Source organism: Nerophis lumbriciformis, linkage group LG12 (assembly GCF_033978685.3).
Source record: "Nerophis lumbriciformis linkage group LG12, RoL_Nlum_v2.1, whole genome shotgun sequence".
Taxonomy (NCBI): Eukaryota; Metazoa; Chordata; class Actinopteri; order Syngnathiformes; family Syngnathidae; genus Nerophis; species Nerophis lumbriciformis.
This window is the reverse complement of record NC_084559.2, coordinates 36624937-36640645: the sequence shown is the minus strand read 5'-3', so window position 1 is coordinate 36640645 and position 15709 is coordinate 36624937. Positions and strand designations below refer to the sequence as shown.

Sequence of the window (15709 nt, the reverse complement as noted above, 5' to 3'; positions counted from 1 at the left end):
AAGAAAACACATTGAATGAGAAGGTGTGTCCAAACGTTTGGCCTGTACTGTATATACTGTATGTACGTATAATGATAACCGTGCTGTCCAGTTGCTATATCTTGTTTTCTTACACTTTTGAGTCTCATTTGCAAGTTTTACTGTATATACGTATTACTTATATTATTGTATATAATTATTAGGTATTACTGTATGTAGTAAAATAGCAGTAGCAATTCCAAGACGTTGTATGGCTTTAGCATAAAGGCTACAGTGACTACGTTTACACTGCAGGCCAAAAAATTTTAACATTTTTACAGCTGACTGTTTACACTGCAAGTAAAATGTGATTTTTATCAGACTCCATTAAAGCGCACCGACCCTAATGTGGTCTCAACATTACTTCGATAAAGTGAGAAAAAAGGAAGTTGCTTCTACTACAAAATAAAATAAATGTCGCAACACCTTAAAAATTAGTGTTGGTTTTTACGCGAAAATAAATGAAAGTAATATAATGTATGAATGGATGTATATAGTTTAATATATTTGGGAGGGTTGTAATCTTTTTATGCCTGTTAAGTAGAGTCGACACGGACATCAGCTTTATTTTTCAACTCGCATGTACCGTATTTTTCAGGCTATAAGTCGCAGTTTTTTTCATAGTTTGGCCGGGCTCCAGTGCGAGTTATATATGTTTTTTTCCTTCTTTATTATGCATTTTCGGCAGGTGCGACTTATACTCCGGTGCGACTTATACTCTGAAAAATACGGTAAGCAAATGCGCCACAGCGTCAGTTCCGGTCCTTCAACAATCGCTATTTCTTCGGAATCAAAATATATATTCATATATTTCATATGGCCGATTATTTGTGCACAATTGACAAGTGATGCACCCAAAATTCGGTCGTCTTAAATAGAGTTTGTAGCTGAGATAGGCTACAGCGCCCCCCCGCGACCCCAAAGGGAATAAGCGGTATAAAATGGATGGATGGATGGATGGATGCTCAGCAAAACCGAATGTTGTGATGAAATATCCACTTCCGCTGGCAACCGCGTCTTTCCCCGCGCACACACGAGTGACGTAGCTCTCCCAAAGCTGACGGAAAAAATCACATTCAGGTTGCGTTGCGTTTAGACTGAAGTCCCATTTGAAAAGATCAGATCAGATTCAATCAATCAATCAATCAATCGGTGTCGCGTGGGGTGCTGGAGCCTATCTCAATCAAAGTTTATTTATATAGCCCTTAATTACAAGTGTCTCAAAGGGCTGCACAAGCCACAACGACATCAGATTCTACATTCCCATCGTATTCAGGACTATCTCCTGATGTGGCCCGAATCTGATACCAAAAGATCAGATGTATGCGGCCCCTGAGCTAAAATGAGTTGGACACCCCTGATGTACAGTATTACAGTAAATGTAACAGCTGCAGCAAAAAAAAAAAACATTTTAGTGGCTAAACAAAGAGAGGTAGCTAACATAGAAGCGGTCGGACAAAAAAAATAAAAATTTAGACTTCCCGCGGGCTGGATTTTGGACACGGGCGGGCCGTATTCGGGGACCCCTGGTTTAGACTGGCAAAAAAAAATCAGATTTGGTGTGCAGTGTAAACGGGGCCAGTGTGTCGTCTTAGCCAGGATGCAATCTTTGCCATTGAGCTGAATATGCCAAATGCCCTATATATTGTTTATACTATAAGTATTGTATTTATGACACACTAGCTGTTTGATTGTAACATGCATCTTAGTTGTAGTTTTGATTAACAAAATTGGAAGTGATGAAATCGCCATGTAAAATTGCTAACGCTAATTCACAATGTAAATTAGCATTGAGCTAGCACATTTTTAAAAGTGGAGCCTCACTGTAGAGCATACTTGCCAACGTTGAGACCTCCGGGGGGTTTGAGGAGGTCGGGGTGGGCGGGGCCGGGGGGCGGGGTTAAGGGGGGAGGAGTATATTTAGAGCTAGAATTCACTGGAATTCAAGTATTTCTTATATATATATATATATATATATATATATATATATATATATATATATATATATATATATATATATATATATACAAACCCCGTTTCCATATGAGTTGGGAAATTGTGTTAGATGTAAATATAAACGGAATACAATGATTTGCAAATCATTTTCAACCCATATTCTGTTGAATATGCTACAAAGACAACATATTTGATGTTCAAACTGATAAACATTTTTTTTTTTTGCAAATAATCATTAACTTTAGAATTTGATGCCAGCAACACGTGACAAAGAAGTTGGGAAAGGTGGCAATAAATACTGATAAAGTTGAGGAATGCTCATCAAACACTTATTTGGAACACCCCACAGGTGTGCAGGCTAATTGGGAACAGGTGGGTGCCATGATTGGGTATAAAAACAGCTTCCCAAAAAATGCTCAGTCTTTCACAAGAAAGGATGGGGCGAGGTACACCCCTTTCTCCACAACTGCGTGAGCAAATAGTCAAACAGTTTAAGAACAACGTTTCTCAAAGTGCAATTGCAAGAAATTTAGGGATGTCATATCATCAAAAGGTTCAGAGGATCTGGAGAAATCACTCCACGTAAGCGGCATGGCCGGAAACCAACATTGAATGACCGTGACCTTCGATCCCTCAGACGACACTGTATCAAAAACCGACATCAATCTTTAAAAGATATCACCACATGGGCTCAGGAACACTTCAGAAAACCACTGTCACTAAATACAGTTGGTCGCTACATCTGTAAGTGCAAGTTAAAGCTCTACTATGCAAAGCGAAAGCCATTTATCAACAACATCCAGAAACGCCGCCGGCTTCTCTGGGCCCGAGATCATCTAAGATGGACTCATGCAAAGTGGAAAAGTGTTCTGTGGTCTGACGAGTCCACATTTCAAATTGTTTTTGGAAATATTCAACATCGTGTCATCCGGATAAAAGGGTAAGCGAACCATCCAGACTGTTATCGACGCAAAGTTCAAAAGCCAGTATCTGTGATGGTATGGGGGTGCATTAGTGCCCAAGGCATGGGTAACTTACACATCTGTGAAGGCACCATTAATGCTGAAAGGTACATACAGGTTTTGGAACAACATATGCTGCCATCTAAGCGCCGTCTTTTTCATGGACGCCCCTGCTTATTTCAGCAAGACAATGCAAAGCCCCATGTGTATATATATATATATATATATATATATATATATATATATATATATATATATATATATATATATATATATAGTACAGTAATGAAAACACAGTTGTTCTACTAACTGTACTGTACTTGCTGCTTACTTAAAAAAAAAAAACAACACTTACCGTATTTTCCGCACTATTAGCCGCACCTAAAAACCACAAATTTACTCAAAAGCTGACAGTGCGGCTTATAACCCGGTGCGCTTTATATATGGATTAATATTAAGATTCATTTTCATAAAGTTTCGGTCTCGCAACTACGGTAAACAGCCGCCATCTTTTTTCCCCGTAGAAGAGGAAGTGCTTCTTCTTCTACGCAAGCAACCGCCAAGGTAAGCACCCGCCCCCATAGAACAGGAAGCGCTTCTTCTTCTACTGTAAGCAACCACCCGCCCGCGTAGAAGAAGAAGAAGCGCGCGGATATTACGTTTCATTTCCTTTGTGTGTTTACATCTGTAAAGACCACAAAATGGCTCCTACTAAGCGACAGGTTTCCAAGACGCAATCTCTCCATCCGCACACGGACTACTATTTCACAGCAACTGCCTAAAGACTTTCAAGAAAAGCTGGCTACTTTCCGTGCATATTGTAAAAACAAGATAGCTGAAAAAAAGATCCGGCCAGAGAACATTATCAACATGGACGAGGTTCCACTTACTTTTGATATTCCTGTGAACCGCACTGTGGATACAACGGGAGCACGTACGGTGAATATTCGCACCACAGGGAATGAGAAGTCATCCTTCACTGTGGTTCTAGCTTGCCATGCTAATGGCCAGAAACTTCCACCCATGGTGATATTCAAAAGGAAGACCTTGCCAAAAGAGACCTTTCCAGCCGGCGTCATCATAAAAGCTAACTCGAAAGGATGGATGGATGAAGAAAAGATGAGCGAGTGGTTAAGGTAAGTTTACGCGAAGAGGCCGGGTGGCTTTTTTCACGCAGCTCCGTCCATGTTGATATACGACTCCATGCGCGCCCACATCACGCTGGTTTTTAATATATTATTAAAGTTTGACTGACCTATCTGACTGGTTTTTTGACATTCCTTTAGCGCAGTTAGATGCGGCTTATAACACGGGGCGGCTTATAGGTGGACAAAGTTTTGAAATATGCCGTTCATTGAAGGCGCGGCTTATAACCCAGGGCGCCTTGTGGTGCGGAAAATACGGTACCTTTCACTATTTGAGTAGCCTTTGTTCTGCCATTTGAGTACTGGCGAGCAATCTCTGAATCCGGGAACATCCTTCACGGATTTGTTGAAAACATCCGCAAATGAGAACGGGATGATGCTTGCAGCTATCAGCATAGCCATCTTTGTCTCGGCATATGTTACACCCTCGGGTCTCCATTTAGCAAGGTGGCCCATAATACTGGGCTGTGACCGGTGCTGCGTTGCAGCCGCCTTGTGCTTCTCTGACTGTTCATAAGTGACTATATCCATTCGGCCACCAAGTTCAATGGAGAAGTCTAATCTACAAAATGTGCAGGCAGTATAACCCTTCCCCTTCGAGCTGTCCTGGATAAACTGAAATTCTTGTTTCCAATCATTTTGGAACTTGCAAGCGTACTTCTTCTTCTTACTCGTCGTCGCCAATACTGTCTCTTCTTCGTTCTTCTGCTTCGTCTCTGTTATGTTTTTGGACGTTACTCCTTGCCTTAGTTTTGAAGCAATGCATGATGGGAATCCGGATGTTGTGTGTCAATGTATTAACGTGCCAGCTGGAATAAACAAACGCTGAGAAATAGCTCCGTGCCTGCCTACTTTATGGCTTATAGATAAACCTATGGATAACGGAGACATATATAATAGTCTCCTTTTCAGGTGAGAGAGGATGCTAAAGGCAGTGCCTTTAAGGCACGCCCCCAATATAGTTGTCCGGCTGGAAATCGGGAAAAGTTCGGGAGAATGGTTGTCCCGGGAGATTTTCGGGAGAGGCACTGAAATTCGGGAGTCTCCCGGAAAATTCGGGAGGGTTGGCAAGTATGCTGTACAATTTAACGCCTTTGCCTTAACTGCCACTTTTCCATGCTGGAATTACACCTAATAATGTGCAAAACAGCCAAAAAAAACGTAAAAAGCGTTAAAAATCGTTTTTATGCTCACCAAGATTAGATCTGGCAATTTTTTTGCAAAAACGTGTTAAATTTGCAATTCCATTTTGTAAAGTTAAAGTACCAATGATTGTCACACACACACGAGGTGTGGCGAAATGTTTCTGTGCATTTGGGTGGGATCAGTGAGCAGCAGCGGTGGCCGCGCCCGGGAATCGGGAGAATGGTTGTCCTGGGAGATTTTTGGTGATTCAACCCCCAATTCCAACCCTTGATGCTGAGTGCCAAGCAGGGAGGTAATGGGTCCCATTTTTATAGTCTTTGGTATGACTCGGCCGGGGTTTGAACTCACAACCTTCCGATCTCAGGTCGGACACTCTAACCACTAGGATACACATTTCCAGTAGTTCTTCTAAATCGTTGGATTTGTGCAAGATTAGGGGCCAAATTCAGAGAGATGGGACTTTTCTTTTTTTGTTTTGTTTCATTCTCCTTTGTTCCCCTTTGAGTAACTGTGGTGTCTTCGTCACGGTGCATGCCAGATTAATGTCTTTGCTGGAGCTGTCGACGCATGCAAGAAGAGAGGCATTTCCTTCCTGACCTCCAGTGAGCTTCAAAGCAAAGCATTCCTTCAAAAGTCACAGTCTGACCTGCAACCGAGGTCGGGGCAGTCTGATTGAAAGAGCAACGTTCTTCTGTTTCCTGTTATCTCTCACACTTCTTTTTAAAACAGATTGCTCAGTCTTGCCTTATGAAACGTTAAATTTAGACATCACAAAGGGAACTGGTATTTTATTTTTTTAAATTTTTTTCAGAAATAGAACAGTATGGTGATTGTTTAGCCTGTGTGTTCATGTCTTTTAAAAGGGTTGGGTGAACGTACCGGTAAATCAAAGTCAAGTACATGTGCTGACGTCACTGCTGTGTTAGTCACTGACCTTCACTGAGAGTCACCGCTTATAACCCAAGTGATTTGTGCGCCTGGTCTCGTTCCTTCTACACCTTTATGACGAGTCCACTATTCAACAAACTCCAGTAAATCTCCCGTCTCACGGGGATTGTTAGTTAACCTTTATAATAATGAAAGATGGATTAACTGCTGCATATCCGAAGCAGCATCATTTGAAACAAAGCTTGGGCCGACAACACGTTTTGCTGGATTTGAGTATTTCCCCGTAAACAAAAACATTGACACCAAATTGAGCGCTAATGCAGGGGTGCCCACACTTTTTCTGTAGGCGAGCTACTTTTCAATTGACCATCATTCATACACATACACTTGTGAAGGACATAATGTCATGGCTGTCTTGACTTTCCAATCATTTCTTCAACTCTTATGTTTTTTGTGATAGAGTGATTGGAGCACATACTTGTTGGTCACAAAAAACATTCATGAAGTTTGGTTCTTTTATGAATTTATTATGGGTCTACTGAAAATGTGACCAAATCTGCTGGGTCAAAAGTATACATACAGCAATGTTAATATTTGGTTACATGTCCCTTGGCAAGTTTCACTGCAATAAGGCGCTTTTGGTAGCCATCCACCAGCTTCTGGTTGAGTTTTTGACCACTCCTCTTGACAAAATTGGTGCAGCTCAGCTAAATGTGTTGGTTTTCTGACATGGACATGTTTCTTCAGCATTGTCCACACGTTTAAGTCAGGACTTTGGGAAGGCCATTCTAAAACCTTAATTCTAGCCTGATTTAGCCATTCTTTTACCACTTTTGACGTGTGTTTGGGGTCATTGTCCTGTTGGAACACCCAACTGTGCCCGAGACCCAACCTCCGATGATTTAAGGTTGTCCTTAACCTCTAAAGGCCTTAGTGGCCACATGCGTGGACAGCACCTTTTAGCTCTTATTTCCAAAATTGTGTACACTACTGAATTGGGGTCTTATGCCGACATATGGACACTTATACTGCTACCTGGTGGTGTCAGAAGAATATAACATACAATGGAATTTTGAAAAAAAAGTGTAAAAATAAAAATTTGCATGTCAGTACCCACGAAGTATAAACGTGTGTGCACTTATGGACTAAGTACATCGTTTTAAAAGATGATTTTTAGTTTGTATTCTAATTAGGGTCCAATAAGCCCAAATAGCAAAGACAAATAAAAAAGCATGTAAGCAAACAGCTTGGGCCTTAAGAGGTTAAGAATTTGGAGGTAGTCCTCTTGTTTCATTGTCCCATTTACTCTCTGTAAAGCACCAGTTCCAATGGCAGCAAAATAGGCCCAGAGCATAATACTACCACCACCATGATTGACGGTAGGAATGGCGTTCCTGGGATTAAAGGCCTCACCTTTTCTCCTCCAAACATATTGCTGGGTATTGTGGCTAAACAGCTCAATTTTTTTTTCATCTGACATCACATGAACAAAGATAAGACCTTTTGGAGGAAAGTTCTGTGGTCTGATGAAAGAGACGTTTTTGTAAACAAGTTAAAGGTGTTTAATGATAATACAAGCATGTTTAACACATATAGATTTCTTTCTTTCATGAAGACAAGAATATAAGTTGGTGTATTACCTGATTATGATGACTTGCATTGATTGGAATCAGACAGTCGTGATGATAACGTCTGCAGTTTTGAATGGAAGAGAAAAAAAGTCCACCTTTTCTGACCAATACCACATGAAAGTGGTTGGTTTTTGGCATCTTATTTGTCCAGCTTGCATACTCCTTTTTATACACTTTACAGGAAATACATCGACGGCCAACTTTGTAGCTTGCTAGCTTGTGCACGCTAGCTTTCTGAGAATCTTATTTTGTTAGCGCAGGCAGGATGAAGCAGCGCTTTTATTGTGAAGACTGAACCCGGGCAGTCGTCTTTAAAGTTTTGACAGAAGGTACGGCGCGAGAGTCTTCAAATAAAAATGTTTCTCGACTTCTTGTCGGTCATTTTTTCTTAAAAATGATCTCACAGCAGCCAGCACGCTCGGGTGCCGTGAATGTCAATCAAGTGACGAAAGTGACGTCTTGGTGAAGATTGATGATCGCTAATTTTTAGGTCTATTTTTTTTAATGCCTGGCTGGCGATCGACTGACACACCCTCCGCCAGCTACCGGTAGCTCGCAAATTATTTGGGAAAGTCCGGCGGGTCAGACTGAAAAGCTTAACGGGCCACATGCGGCCCCCGGGCCTGAATTTGCCCATGTCTGGTCTATCCTATTCTAACTCAGAAGTTAGGTGAAGCCTTGAAAACTCACACTTTTGAACATGCTGGCCCAGGGTGAAGATTTTCATATCTCTGTTTTCAGCTTGTGCTGAGCGTGTGAGGACAACTTAAACAGGGAGTATATGGCTTGTCCACGGATGACGTCACAATCAAGCCCCATCATTTTCACCCTCGAAAAATACACAGGCAAAAACAAATACTGAAATAATTCATTGGAAATAATATTTCTGGCTGTGACCCACCATGTTTGCTATGGTGCTGCCTATGAGAATGACGTATTGTCACAATTTTGCGCAAAATTTAGACATACTGAAATAACCTTTTTAAGTGTACCGTATTTTTCGGACCACAGCGCGCACCGGATTAAAAGGGGCACTGCTGATGAGCGGGTCTATTCAGTTCTATTTTCATACAAAAGGCGCACCGGATTATAAGGCGCATTAAAGGGGTCATATTATGATTATTTTCTAAATGGAAAACACTTTCTTGGGGTCTACATAACATGTAATGGTGGTTCTTTGGTCAAAATGTTGCATAGATTATGTTTTACAGATCATCTTCAAGTCACTTTCTGACAGTCGCCTCAGGATGCGCCATTTTGTGGGCGGTCTTATTTACGTGGCTCACCTTCGACAGCGTCTTCTCCCCGTCATCTTTGTTGTAGCGGTGTAGCGTGCAAGGACGGGTGTGGAAGAAGTGTCAAAAGATGGAGCTAACTGTTTTAATGACTTTCAGACTTTACTTCAATCCATAACGGAGCAGCATCTCCTCATCCATGGCTCTATAATGCAACATTAACGCCGGAAATGTGTCCCGTGAAAAACCGTCCGACCGGAACCCTCTAATAACTAAAGTTCCGCGGGTGAATTATGTAAACCCACTACAGTTTTTAGTGTTTTGATAGCTAGTCTACTGAAAAATATAAGTACCGTATTTTTCGGACTATAAGTCGCAGTTTTTTTCATAGTTTGGCCGGGCTCCAGTTCGCCACATATATGTTTTTTTCCTTCTTTATTATGCATTTTCGGCAGGTGCGACTTATACTCCGGTGCGACTTATACTCCGAAAAATACGGTAAGACTTTTATAACGCTACTTTATATTAGAAATGGCAGCAGCGGAAGATGAATGTCACATAACAAGATAGTGAAAGAGAAGAAGCTTATGACTACGGTGTCGGCACGGACTACAATGGCGGACGCGCGCGCATTTTCAGGACTTATGCAGATCCCAAATACACATCAGCAGGTACCAGAAGGTAAGAAAAGTTGGTTTTGCATAATATTGTGAAACAAAACACCAGATAATATCTGCTAATAGGTGCCATTTTGCGGTCCTTATACACACACCATAATAATACTTGTACATTTAATGCGCCGACAATAGCTTACCGAAGTCTTACTGAAAATATTTTTACAGATTTTTGAGTGCCCTGTGTAATGTTATATATTCTCAATGGAACATATAAAGTTTTAGTGTTGTTTACTGGCGTCATCTTGCAGTCTACACGTATCTCTTATGTGTGACTGCCATCTACTGGTCACACTTATTACACCATGCACTAAATACATTTGCTTCGAGGTCGGTAAGCACAACCAGAATTATGCCATACATTAGGCGCACCGGGTTATAAGGCGCACTGTCCATTTTTGAGAAAATGAAAGGATTTGAAGTGCGCCTTATAGTCTGAAAAATACGGTACACATACACAGTAGGGAGATTCATTTGGCCCCATTCCTGGGTGGATCTTGCTCGAGAGGAAGGTGGGGGAGGGGGCGGGGGGTAATCTTTTGGCAATTCAGGCTGCTGAAAACGATGGAAAGCACCACTCGCCACGCTGTGGTCTAAGTTGTAATTGCCACAAAGCACATTTTAAGATATTCAACAATCTACGGCCATATGGTAGTTAAACTGGATAGTGCGTCCCTCAAATTTGTCATGTTTCGTCAGGTAAACCACGACGAATGGGGCCATATGGATCCCCTTCCCACTGCAGATTCGCTACACATTGACAAAAAGACGTCAGTATGCCTTTTTCTTGCCGTGACCCGCCATGTTCGCCATACTGGACGCTTATGATTGGCCAAAATTGCCCTGCTTATGCGTTTTCGTGGGGACAGAGATAGCACTTCATAAAAGTATTCCTTTTCGTGTAGACATGCGCTATAAAAAAAAAAAAAAAAAAACTCTTTCTGTTGAATTTTGTTTCTGGGTGGTCATTACCACATCACCTTTGATGAATAGTTAAACACACATAGAGCTGTCTTTTCTTGGGAATAATTGTCAGTACGAAATACTGCAATGGGCCAGAAATAGAGTAGGCGCACAATGGGATGTGTGTTTGAGTTATTTCACTGTGCTCCTCAGGCTGGTACATGTCCATGACTTCACTTCAAACACATATTTGGGTTATTGTGAATTGACAGTGATCTCAGACAAACACTGACCTATCTAGTTGTAAAGAGAAAAAAAAATACAGTAGGAGGCTCATAGCACAATGACATAATAACATAATGTGTCTCAGTATTCTATCGCATCCTGTATTTGGTCTAGCCTGTGTTTTTTTTCTTCTAAAGCAACTTTTTCTGTCTCCTGGCTTGTTCAGATCCGATGGGAGAAGAACATCACATTAGGAGAACCTCCAGGGTTCCTCCATTCTTGGTGGTGGTAAGTTTATATAGCACCGAGCAAAAAAATATACCTTGTCTTAATCTTGCAGTTTTATATCAAGATCTGTCTACAATATAATGGGCCGACTGCGTGACTATGGCACAAAAGTACAGTAGTATCTCAACAAATGAGCACATTCCGTTCCACTCCAAACACTCGTATTTCAAATCAGCCCCGCCCGTTGAAATTATTTGAAATCAATTGAATATTTGCTTGTTCTTTCCAAAACATCCCCATTTTGTCATGTAACATGCCTATTTAAAAGAAAAACTAACTTTTGGTTAAGAATTGTTGTTTGAAAAACATTACAATGGCATGTAGCACAAACAATTACATTAGATTTATTTAAAAAACTGAATGAAATAATGTTGTTCAGCATTGACCGACAAGCAGTTTCTCGGCTGTCTGACAATAGGAACTAGGAAACGGTTGTTTATGTTGGGCGCGGATGTATTTGAGTGACGGACCGAAGAGGTTAGAATTGAGGAATATGTATGTCATACTTGCCAACCTTGAGACCTCCGATTTCGGGAGGTGGGGGGCGTAGCCGGGGGTGGGGCGGGGGCGTGGTTGGGGGCGTGGTTAAGAGGGGAGGAGTATATTTACAGCTAGTATTCACCAAGTCAAGTATTTCATATCTATATATATAAGAAATACTTGACTTTCAGTGAATTCTAGCTATATATATATATATATATATATATATATATATATATATATATATATATATATATATATATATTTATTTATTTTATTATATATATATATATATATATATAAGAGAAATATTTGAATTTCAGTGTTCATTTATTTAAACATATACACACACATAACACTCATCTACTCATTGTTGAGTTAAGGGTTGAATTGTCCATCCTTGTTCTATTCTCTGTCACCATTTTTCTAACCATGCTGAACTCCCTCTCTGATGATGCATTCTGCTTCGTCTCCTTGTTGTGTGCGCAGTTGTGCACTGCACTCTCTAAAAGCCCTACATGTTATTGTCACATATGCATGTACAGTAGATGGCAGTATTGTACTGTTTAAGAGTGTCACAACATTGCTGTTTACGGCAGACGAACTGCTTTACGGTAGACGAAAACGTGACTGCTGTTGTTGTGTGTTGTTACCGCGCTGGAAAAACGTTAATGAAACTGCCTAACAATAAACCCACATAAGAAACCAAGAACTCGCCCTCGATCATTCTACAGTTATAACGTCATTGGGCAGGCACGCTGTTTATATTGTGAGAAAGCGGACGTGAAAACAGGCTGTCGACACGTCACTCAGGTCCGCATGGAACTGGAAGGGGCGTGGCCTCCAGCTCCGCTTGAATTTCGGGAGATTTTCGGGAGAAAATTTGTCCCGGGAGGTTGTCGGGAGAGGTGCTGAATTCCGGGAGTCTCCCGGAAAATCCGGGAGGGTTGGCAAGTATGATGCATGTTTGTGTACCAAAGGGGATCTTGACTGTCCAGATTATTAAGTCAGGACTAGGCAACATAAACTGAAACACAGCATCTGCAGCTTCTCAATGTTTTCATGGATAAATGTCCCACGGACGTTGGTTTATCTTTCTGATCCGCGTTTTCTCCTTCACGCAAACATTTCTCAGCTCCGGTGGTTAAAGGGCAGGGTTATGTGGATCTCTGAGCACGTCTGTTTAATCAAAACTTTGTTTGTTGTGTAAACGAAGTAGGAACAGCAATGTGTAACAATACATAATCTGTCCCTTGCTCAAACCGCACACCCTTGTGACAAACACTACTTCAACCGGTGGCAGGGTGGACTCGCAACTTAAAGTGTAACCAAAAGCCGAGAGACAGCTCGTACCGCAAATTACCCGAGGTACTCCTAAGATGAGGCATCACTGTGACATGATATTCATCAGACGGATGTCTGGTTCTCAAAGATGTGTGGTGTGTTGCAGTGTTTTCTGGGACCTGTACTGCGCTGCTCCAGAGAGAAGAGACACGTGTGAGCACTCCAGTGAGGCCAAGGCCTTCCATGACTACGTGAGTCAACTGCCTACTTTACACTTTCTCCCACAAATAATGCTGCATTATCAGTTTTTAATTAGTCAGTGTCCACATTCATATTCTTATACACATTCTATATTGCCCGATCTCACCTTCAACAGCAGTGTTAACTTGATAATGAATGAGTGGTACATAGTTTGGTAGCGTTCTCATCCTTGAGAATTCCTATCTGAGGACTCCCATGCATGCTTGAAATTATTGGACATTTTATAAATTATGTTTACCTTTCATTTGTTCTTCATCCACCATTTTTTTTTGTTTATACCAAAAGTCGGGTTGTCCCAATACCAATATTTTGGTACCTTTACCAAAATGTATTTCGATACGTTTTTATACTTTTCTCAAAAAAGGGGACCACAAAGAAATGGCATTATTGGCATTGTTTGTTATTGCAATCAAAGAATAATAAAATAGTGAACATACTAGACAACTTGTCTTTTATTAGTGAGTAAACAAACAAAGGCTCCTAATTTGGCTGCTGACATCTGCAGTAACATATTGTGTCATTTATCATTCTTTTATTTTGTCAAAATTATAAAGGACAAGCTGTAAAAATGGATTATTAATCCACTTGTTCATTTACTGTTAATATCAGCTTACTTTCTGTTTTAACATGTTCTATCTATATTTACTGAGTTTATAAACATAAGATGAATTTTTTAAAAAGGAAAAAAGATTTTGTGACGATAAGAAATGTAGATGTAATTATAGTAGTATCGGCTAGATACGCTACTGTACTTGGTATCATTACAGTGGATGTCAAGTGTAGCTCCACCCATGGCGTTTGTTTACGTTGTGATGCCGGTGAGCTATTAAATCCTCCCACAGTGTGTAGTGAAGCATGTTTAGCTATTTCTCGTCCTGCAGGGATGATACTTGTAAGAGTTGTACTTTCTTTGTCGCCATGGAGGCAAGGATTAGTGATTTAGAAGTAGCTAAAACACTGCCGACTGCAGATGGATGCTCGCTGCTAGCTAGCTAGCCATGTTTTAAAGTACCTCTTCCTGGGGATGTTTCAGTGTTATAACTTCACCTTTATCGTTAGTTTTTAAGCCAAAATGCGTCCGTTCTCCCTTTTCTGTCCACACACTGTGTCTGCTTGTAAGTACTCTGTGATTGTGCACTGCCGAACATGCTCGTAAACGCGTCATGACGTGACGGCGCACCCGTTAAAAAAAAAAAAAAAAAAATACATTGGAACCAGTACTTTTCAAACAGAGTACAGTACCGTTTTTGATTCATTAGTACCGCGATACCATACTAGTACCGGCATACCGTACAACCCTACCATAAAGTAATGTCTTCTTTGCGAGAGTAAAATAGATTTTTTTCAGGAAAACCGTATGTATTTACTTTTTTAACCCGTGTGAAAATATGTTTATACTTTTTTAACCAAATGTAAATTTAATTTAACACGTGTTTTGTTCTGAAACAAATTGTTGGGAAATGAATTGTTCAATAATTAATGTTTTTATTGCAAAATAACACAATTTGAAAGCCTTTCTAAGACGGCTCCAACCTGGGATCAAACCTGGTACAGTAAGACTTCCTTTCTAGACCAGCACTAACGAAATTGTGCATTATATTCTCACCAGTGACTAGGGATGTATATCGTTAAGAATTTATCGTTACGATACCCTTATCGATATTCCTTTATATATACCAGTATTTATCGGTACTTTTATCGGTACTATATGTAATTTGTGATGTGAAAAAATGCATTTTAAGTAGCATTAGCTCAAGAGGTTGAACACGTCCTACATGATGTACTGTAACATGTCAGAGCAGGGAAATCTTTTATCAACACCTCTTTTTTTTAGGTCTTAAAGAAGTCAACTGTGTGCAGTGTAAGGTGAAATGCAATTACGTCATCTTCTTGTAAACACCACACAGATCCATCACTGTTCATTACAGTTACACTCAGCTGAAAATATAATGTATGGCATTCATGTGCAAAACACAGACCTTTTACATGGTATATCATATATAAATCCATCCATCCGTCCCATCCATTTTCTACCGCTTGTCCCTTTTGGAGGTGCTGGAGCCTATCTCAGCTGCATTCGGGCGGAAGGCGGGGTACACCCTGGACAAGTCGCCACCTCGTCGCAGGGCCATCACAGATAGAGAGATAACATTCATACAATCAATTAACATGTTGGGTGTGCATTTTGTAACAATAGGAATTTTTGTTTGTGTTTACTGTATGCACACAGACGTATTTGAGTGACGGACCGGAAACCATATTGGCTGTTAACAGTTACCGATGTATGTGTGTGTAGTGTGTATTACATAAATGAAAAGACTCAGTGAGCAAGTGTAATGCTCGATCATCCAGATTGTAGTCAAAAGACAGACCAAAATTAAACACATTTAAACCTGATTTGTTTTAATGACAATGGAGTCACATCAGCTAAGGGATAACATTTGTACAGTGGAAACTCATTGTACAAACTTTAGAAAAAAATTAAATATGCTTTTGTGTCAGTGACGTGCGGTGAGGTTCATGGCTGGTGAGGCACTGACTTCATCACAGTCAGATTTACAAACATATGAACCCTAAAGAGTATCTTATTCACCATTTGATTGGCAGCAGTTA

The 15709-nt window shown here is 40.6% G+C and overlaps 1 protein-coding gene across 5 annotated transcripts in view; it reads left to right on the top strand.

Moving 5' to 3' along the window:
* Nucleotides 1–15709, top strand: part of ssbp2b (single stranded DNA binding protein 2b) — a 316774-nt gene that overhangs the window by 224589 nt on the left and 76476 nt on the right. For 4 of the 5 annotated variants that reach the window (XM_061986544.1, XM_061986545.1, XM_061986546.1 and 1 more), the window contains 2 exons: nucleotides 11010–11071; nucleotides 13002–13086. In XM_061986544.1, the coding sequence (XP_061842528.1) occupies nucleotides 11010–11071; nucleotides 13002–13086 (147 nt within the window). The remainder of the gene's footprint in view (nucleotides 1–11009; nucleotides 11072–13001; nucleotides 13087–15709) is intronic. The other variant, XM_061986549.1, reaches the window with a different exon arrangement.